This window comes from Nestor notabilis, unplaced genomic scaffold, assembly GCF_000696875.1.
Source record: "Nestor notabilis isolate BGI_N333 unplaced genomic scaffold, ASM69687v1 scaffold35850, whole genome shotgun sequence".
In the NCBI taxonomy this organism is placed as follows: domain Eukaryota; kingdom Metazoa; phylum Chordata; class Aves; order Psittaciformes; family Psittacidae; genus Nestor; species Nestor notabilis.
In genome coordinates this window covers 18,038-26,801 of record NW_009913081.1, presented here as the reverse complement: position 1 = coordinate 26,801, position 8,764 = coordinate 18,038, and the positions used below count along the sequence as shown (strand labels likewise).

The following is an 8,764-nucleotide window of genomic DNA, read 5'->3' as shown; positions in this document are numbered from 1 at the left end:
TGTTAGACTCGACAGGCGAAGTGGGCTGGTTCATTCTCCGTGTCGGGCTTTACCTGCACCCCAAGCTGCAGTGCAGTGTCTGCCGTGCATGATAGAGCTCTGCAACTGCCAGCTCCATGAATATGAGCTTCCAGTATTTGTCTGTGATCAGACACCACTTTAAAAAGCTTTAGTGTGTGGGTCACTAGTACAAACTCAGTATGATTTGATTGTTCCATGTGTACCTGTCTTTAGTAGGCTGTTTGTTCATGCTGCTCCCATCCAGTATAATCACATATTATATTATCCTGACAGATCTGCAAATGCCACCCATGAAGTCATCAATGTCACCCTCCACACTACGCTGGCGGCTACTACCAAACTGGTGGTACCTACACCTGCCAAGCCTATCCTTCCAGTTCAGACTGGAGTCCAAGCACAGCAAGAGGAGCAATCTAGTGGCATGACGATTTTTTTTAGTCTTCTTGTTTTAGGTGAATGATGAACTGAAAGTCTTTTAATCTTTGTTAATTATACTCTGTATCTAAGGACGTAGACCAGCTTTCAGAATCACAGCATTTTATTTCTCCTCTGGTTTTCTCTCTGTGAAGTGGAATGTTGTACAGGCACAGGGATTTAGAAAATTGGGTATGTAACTGCCTGAACCAAACCTGTAGAAAGCTGAGGTTCCCCCAAAGCAAGCTACCCTGAGAGACTTTTCTGTGACAGACAGGTCACTTAGTCTTTAAGTGGTCATTCTTTCCAGTTGCAAATGGAGAAAAAAATTGGTACGGGGTTGACAGCAATGCAGAAACTTCTGCATATCATTTGAGAAAAAAAAAAAACGTCTCCTATGAATAACTGTTATTAAGTACAGCAAACAGTAGAAGGCTTCTGCTTATTTCAAATGTGTCTGTCTTCAAAGAGGGCTAATATTTTCTCAGAGATCAGTGGCATGTTGGAATTTGAACACAAACGAAATGCCAAAACGAAATGCAGCAGATCGGAAAAGTTCTAAGACTAAAATGAATGTTTGTGTCTTGTGGATTTTAAAAAGGCCATTCGTGGTAAAATTGTAGTCCTAGGACTTGAGAGCAGTGCTGTGATTTTTTTTGGCTCTGTTCCAGCCTACTTATGCCAGTCTGATAACTTAATGGATCTTAAAAGCATCACCCTCAGGACAGGGGATTTCCCTGAACAAAGTAATGCTGGTATAAAAGCTTATTGTTCATAGTTATTCCCATTCATAATCTCTGAATTAAGAGTGTAGGAAGGATGGCAATGAATGTGTGTACCATACTCTGAAGCCTGGATGTCATGAGCTGTACAATGGTCTTTAAAATGTTCTAAACTGGAATAGACCCAGGAGCAGATCCGTTCTGAGCTGCACTGTGTCAGAGCCAAGCCCCAGATTTAAAGTGCCTGAGGTAACATGAGTTATTCTCTGACCCCAGATTTCTGTGGCTGGTTTATCTGTTCTAACAGCAACCCCTTTCAAAGCCATACTTCTGTTCCACTATGTTCATGTGATCCATGAATTCCCTTCTGTTATGTGACATGCTTTTGCTATGCTTTTCCTTAAGGGGACACTCAAATGTTCTTTTAAGCCTGTCCAGAATGCTGCTTTTCCCAGCGTCTTGCCTGGTTGTTACACTCCTGATACATGTGAGTGCTGGGAGCAGATGATACGCTGCCAGATACAAACTGAGCAGCTGACACAAGAAATGGGTGATCAACAGCTAAAGAATATATCAGGCTGCCATAATATTTATGGTGGTGGGAGTTACTTCTTAGGCTGTGGTTGCTTTTTGTTTTATTGCCAAAGCAAAGTAGTTAAAAGCTGGTAGAAAGGAGCTGGTGATTAGATCTGCTAAATACGGATATATCCCAAAGAGCATGCTTTTAATGCAGGAATACTAGATGTCTTTATTGGATGCATATTTTTTATATTCAACAGGCAGGAAATTGGTACAAACTCAGTAATACTGATTGGCAGGTGACTAAAAGCTTTGCTTGGGATACATGATGAAGCTGTTGTGGTTGGTGGCCAAATATCTGAGTTGCTTGTTAGTCTGAACTGCTGCAGTTTCTAGTTGTCCTGGGTTCAGCTACAGCAGTTTAAAGTAAACACCAGCCTGAGTCTTCATTTTTATATTGTAAACTGTGGTGTTTTGAGAACTGATTGATTAATATCATAAAGATTGGTGGGGTGGAAGTAGGGTAAATATGTGGGGAGGGGAACCCTGACAGTCTTTATGAATGAAGCCATCCGTGCTCACCACTCTGAACCCACAGCTTTGGCACTGAACAAATCACATGCCTGTAACTGAACAAGTATTACTGTTTTTCATAAATCCATCCTCAGTTTGTAAGCCCATCCATCTATTTGCGTGCTCTTCAATTATATGCTATGTTTTGTATAAACTTGGGAGTGCAAGATAATAAGTGGGAGAATGCAGGCATCAGCATGATACCCATTCCCTAGCACTGTATTGAAGGACAACTAAAAGTGATACTTGTATTTATGAGGTTTGTACTTCTTTGTGACACTGTATATTTTCTAAACCATTTGCAAGTGGCTGTTTGGTTTTGATTAACTAGAAGGAGCTGTTAAACCAAATCACTAAGAGAAGTTCCAAGAAGCTAGTTCATTCCCACGTTCAAAATGTGCACTGTTGTATTGTGGTGTGGCATTGGAACAGCATGAAAGTCAGACATGTACAAGGCACAGAGTAAGGAGAAGGAAGATTCCCACTGCAGTTATGACTAGGTTTGCCAAACACAGTTTAAAAGTCTCTGCTGCCATTAACAGGCCACAGTTTGATTCCAGTATATAAAATGCTATTGACCTTGCTTGAGCTTCTGTTGCTTTCTGACAAAACACGAGCAGTAATACTGCTTATGTCCCAGGCCACTGCTGAATGATTTGTTAGCAAATAGAGTGAAATAATATGTTCCTGACATGGTGGCCAGATGTTTCTTTGTTTGACCATTTGTTGAGCTTAATTAAAATGTGAGAAGAATTGTGGTACTTCCAGTGCAGGGAATATTCAGATCAAAATTGTTAGGAATTTCATAATCCAGGATTATTTTATTTTTACAGATAAGTGTCTTGCCTGCAGTAGTTGTAAAAGAATCAAGTGGTGTCTTCCAGCCATATCCACGGATAGTACCCAGATCTGTTATAGATATTTCGTAATTTGCCTTTACTGCTGGCATAGAGGCTGTGATGGGATTTTCATATTACTGTAACCTTTTTTTTTGTTGTGAGAGACAGACTTTCTCCCTGCCAGGCGAAATATGTTACTACATACAAAACTAACTTTTTAAACACAGTAAGTGAATGTTGCATCAGATTTAAATTATACCCTTTTTATTTTACCTTCAAGCCAAATCTGTTTCGTGTTTTTCACCACTGGCCCTTTCCCCTTACTGGTTTAACTTTTAGCAGTGCTCAGCAAATCAGCAAATGTCTCTTGCTGATTTGGGTTAGAGTTTGGCTAATACTTGTTATGAGAACCAGGATATATAAACAATTAGGCATTCTGCAACCTCATAGCCCCACTGAATGTGAGTTACAGAGGCTATAGACTCTTCTGAGGTGCACAGAAGAACGAGTACCTACCACAATTTGCAACAAGGGAAGTATGGTTTGCCATGAGACTTAAGCACTGGAACTGGGGTTGAGAGAGGTGGTGACTATCTTAAGAGATTTTCAAACTTGACTGTACAAGGCTCTGGGCAACCTTCTTTGATGCTGAAGTCAGCCCTGCTTTAGGAGGAAGCTGGACTGGGTGACCTTGAGAGATCCCTTCCAGTGTGATTTTCCTGATTCTGTGATTATACATTTGGGTAAAGCCCATCTGCTCAGAAGGACTCTGATGTGAAAGTATGTAGCTTTGCAGTTCTCATCGAGGCCATGTGTACATGTGTGCTTTATTTACAGAACATGAAATGTTTACAAAAACCCTTTTAAAACAGTGTAGGTTGAATCGGGCTTTGAAAGTTGCAACACTGGTATTTTTAGAAGGTAATTTTAAGTCCTAAAATTCGCCTGATTTATTTTCTGTCATTTGGAGATCCATTTACGTCCTTCAGTGAGAATTAGATTTGAACTAAAATTTGGTTACTTGCCTTAGTGGATTTCTACTAAATCATTGGAAGTTTTGCTGCATGTATTTTAGAAATACTGCTAAAAAGTATATTTTATTCTAACACTTCTAAATTTACAATTGATTTTTTTTCCCTTCACAGCTATCTGCATCATATTGGTGCATTTACTGATAAGATACCGACTTCATTTTTTACCAGAAAGTGTGGCTGTTGTCTCTTTAGGTGAGTAATCATGACGTTTTTATATTGAATTTGTGTTAGTTCAGGCACTCCCGGTAGTCTGTACTTGAAATAATGCTCTGTTGTGTGCTTAACCATCACTAGAAAGATGCAGTAAACAGGATGCAGTGAAGAAAACAACTGATTCATAGAATTCAATTCACGGAAGAAATCAAGTGCAAGTGCAGACTGGCCCAATAAAATGACAGATAGGGATGTCACTACCTAAGTGCTTTGGCAGCTTCCTCTATTGTTGGCTATCCACTGTAGGATAAGATACTTCAGCATTCCCTGGCAGCAAGACTCGGGCCTTCTCTTTGAAATAGAATGTGTTTTTATTAGTTTCAGTAGCATTATGTCTGATTATGTGATTTTAATCTGGCTGGGGACTGTAATTGTATCCTGAAAACTCACCTTGACTGCCAGATACTTAACTGTCCCTGTAGTACTGTGACAAGAGCTCTTCCTATGCCTTAAGCTACAAGAATGCCACCCTTAATGAAGATCAAGTGCGTACTTCATTTGAATTAAATTTGGAGTATTCCTAAGCCTATAGTGTTATATTAGGGCAATTTCATTTGTTTGTATGCTGTTGCTCCTGATTTATAAATGTGTAAATGAGGAGGACATCGGGCCAAATACATTTATAATTTTCCCAACATACTGTCTAACATAATGTCTAAAGAACCTGGTCTAACTAATCCCAGCACCAGTTTTTCAGCTGTTTGTAACTTGTTCGCAAGAATCTGTGATATTTTTACTTCTATTACTAGAGGCACTTCCACTGACAGCCATTCTAAAACTACAACAAAAAGAGAAAGATGCTATAGTCCTAATGTAATGTGGAGGAGTGTAATACTTGTTGAGAAGGTAGATTTTCTTATTTTCTCCTGGGTTTTGGTGGTACCTTCTCTGTTAGAGCTGTTACTTAGCAGAAAGAAAACCATATTTTCCAGGTGACTGATACAGACCACATCACATTACTAGCATAGTAGAAGATATTGAAGCTTAAAGAGGCATTCACTTGCAAGGCCATATTGGAGTTCTGATATTTCTGTACAGCTGAAAATCAGATAGGCCTGTAAGAAATCTGTCGTAATGCTGGTGTGGATTTCCTGGGTATCATGCATGCCTCATCTTTTTAGGAGCAGCATCTACCAGGCTTCTGTGCATTTATGCTTCTGTTTACCATAGTATGACATAGAAAGATCAGAGCTGCTGCAGATCATCCTGACTTTAGAAACTATGCAGTGTTTGATTCACTAATTGACACACTTCTCTCTCCTTCCATTCTTATCCATTCTTACACTGTTGCTGTGGACAGGTGAGATGTCTTGTGTAGTACATCTTCCAGTGTCTTGAAGGGTTCCAAAAGGACATTACTCTCCCTTCAGTATCCTTCCTTTTTGTATACAAAAATCCAGGTAGAGGGTCTTAACAGGTTTAGTTTTCAGTGTGTACCACAGCATAGCTGTAGCCTGTCTCCCAAACCAGATGAGATGATACCAGCAAATGCAATTCCACTAAGTGAAGAGAGTGTTACACCCAGTAGCATCCCAACTAACAGATGTCCTGTGTCACTTAAGCTTTATTTATTTAGTTTATTGACTCAGTCGTATTTAAACTACGATCAGCTCTGTTGACAAGACATGGTATCCATATAATCATTGGAATTGCCAGCTAATTGCTGGTCAGTGAGCCTCTGTTACTGGCAATGATCTACACAGCTGCAAGAGCACAGCTTGAGTTTCAAGTATCCAGTTTTGCTAGCAGTGCCTGAAGTGAGGTGTGTCCTATTTTGACTAATAGATTAAGCAAATGTTCTCAGGCAGTTGTTGAAGGCTAATAAATACAGCAGCAGAGAAGATAAGTATGATTTTCACAGCTGTGTTTCCTCCTATTGTCTAAGCTGTTGAGAAGCTTTCAGTTTAGGGTTTCTAGGGCATGTTACTCCCCTGCTGGACAGGGAGAGAGTGTATTCTCTAAAGCTGGATTTTGATCTTCGTCCTTAAAAGTTACAGGAATTTTGTTGGTAAAGATAGTTGCCAGAACAGTTTTTCTCTTTGATTTGTTACTGAGTTAGCATGGTCTTAGGAAAAGTAAAGATTGGTTGTAATAAGAAATTCCTGTAACATTTTCCAAAGAATGAGGCTTAGATTAACTTTTACAGACCTACCTTTCCAGTTAGCCCCTAGACAAAACTGATCTACCTGGTTTAATAGATGGAGCCAGCTGAACAGAAACTGTACTCAGTAATAAGAATAGTAATTGTAGTAACAAAAGAAGAGTAGTTTGTAATGATGTGTGGGACAGGTTTCAAAAAACAGCATCAAAGTTCGATTCTGCTGCTATTAAACCCTCTTGGTGATTCATTGTTTTGTGCAGCTCTCTCATGGCTTTGCTTAGCATAATCTTGGTTTAATAGTACTGTTGTATGTAATATGCAGGTAGAAATAATTTGTGCTATGTAAGGTGTAAGTTGTATGGTTCAGGCTTATCTTTTTCCCTTAACCTCAGCTGTTGCCTTACTTTTCATATTGTTGTTCAGTTAACTTTTGATACCATGAAGGAACCTCATCTGCCTGTGACACTGTTGTTAGGTTCAGCTTGTGATTAACTCTTACTCCAAAAAAGAGATTGAAACCAGCCTTTTGGCTAAGCCACAAGATTGGGATGCCCAGCTTGTAGCTCACAGACCACGGCTGGCCTACTCACAGAGGTCCAATTTCACAAAGTCATGCTGGAGCCCTTCCACATCAGCAGAAGTGAGCTGAGGGATTCTCTTTTCTTTTAAATCCCCTCTAAACGTGGTTTTATATGAGGGCTTTCAATACTAATTCATAAAACACCGAAAGTTTGTTCAGGAAATACACTTCCTGAAGTCTGTGCCTTCAGGTGTAGGCTCTGGTTGTTGTGGTTTGTTTTTTCCCCACATTAACTTCCTGTTAAGTGGTAAAAGTAGTTGCTGCTCTGCAAAAACTAGAAACGTTCTAGTCTTTGGCTTCTGACACAGCTTCCATCCCAGAATGGAAAGCCTGACTGTTAGTGCTGAGACCTGTGTTTGTATGGCATGTGAATGGCTGTATCTGCATTCTGGCCTCCTTTAAAGAACAGCAAACCTTTGATGTTCCTACGATTTCGTGGAACAATTACTTCTATCCTCTGGGACCAAAGCTTTCACGTATTTTTGTATGAAAGAAGGCTTAAGCCTCATGGCTTTGTGTGTTATGACACATGCATCAGGAGTAATCCACGTGATGCTATTTGTAAGACTCTTGTGATAGCTACAGCATGAGAGAATAAAAACACATGAGTTTCAGAAAAGCCTACTTCAAACTTCTCAGTCACTTTTTGCCTTTCACTCAGTGTATTCACTTCTACATCCAAGTGTTTGATGTGGCTGTAGAAATAATAAAACACATCTATGCAGAAACACAGATCTGGAATCTGACTAAAGACAAATTCCTCATAACTCCTTGAAAGTAATTAATAACAGTTCATGAATTATCTTTGTGACTTCCAGAAGAAATCTTGTTATTTTGGCATTTTCTGACATGTGTGTTTGAAGATGTATAGGAGGAAAGAGCAAGATAACATTTAACTATTGGGTTGGTAGTACCCTTGAAAAAATTCTTTTATACTCAAATGAGTATTTCTTTATGACTTAAAAGATGTGTGATTCATTTGGGAAACAGTTCTTGACAGTGTCTCCACCTCGAACAGAATTTGCTGCCTACTTCATTGCCAGTAAGTGCTGTGACTTCATTGAGACAAAATTCACATCTGTGGAGAAGATTGATTTCACTTAAGCTGCATTTCATTGAAGTGACAATGCAGGGTTTGTGCTGTCACACAGATATCTAACTCATAACTTCCTGATTCTTTAAGCAAGAAAGGTGGAATTTTATTTGAATGCAGCTTAGATGAGAAGCATTTTTTTGACTAGTTAAACCTGTTACCTTTATGAACCAATGAACCCAGCACACTTAGTATGCATGTTCAGTATTTGGATATCCCAAGTGACAATCTTTTGTGCTGGAAAGCCATGGTATTGTGTAACATACTGGAAACTGTCATACATCAGACCCAGAGTAATTTGTCTTTTGTTAATTTAGAAATGAAAAACTTGCTGCTTTATGTTTTTTCTCATTTTCAATTTTAAAGCACTGTTGACTAAGAGTAGATGAACAGTGTTGTGTTTTGTGAATGTTTCAGCATGTTATTTCATTCTCTCCTAGGTATCCTTATGGGAGCTTTCATAAAAATCATAGAGGCTCAAAAGCTGGCCAACTGGAAGGTATATTTGAAGCAATTAATTTTTAATTAAAATAGAACAGTCCTTGACTGTTAGTAATATTAGTTTCTTTAGAGGTAATTTCCAGAAACTTACATACATTATACTTGATGCCACAGTTTGGGCTTTTTTTTTAACTAATAACACAGCCAATTTGAG

The 8,764-nt window shown here is 39.1% G+C and overlaps 1 protein-coding gene across 1 annotated transcript in view; it reads left to right on the top strand.

Moving 5' to 3' along the window:
* Window positions 1-237: 237 nt before the first annotated feature.
* The window catches only part of SLC9A8 (solute carrier family 9, subfamily A (NHE8, cation proton antiporter 8), member 8), a gene marked incomplete at its 5' end in the record, with an annotated part of 26,148 nt that continues 17,621 nt past the window's right edge, over window positions 238-8,764 (top strand). Inside the window, 3 exons of the mRNA XM_010022645.1 lie at window positions 238-473; window positions 4,234-4,314; window positions 8,550-8,608. Coding sequence (XP_010020947.1) covers window positions 238-473; window positions 4,234-4,314; window positions 8,550-8,608 — 376 coding nt within the window. The remainder of the gene's footprint in view (window positions 474-4,233; window positions 4,315-8,549; window positions 8,609-8,764) is intronic.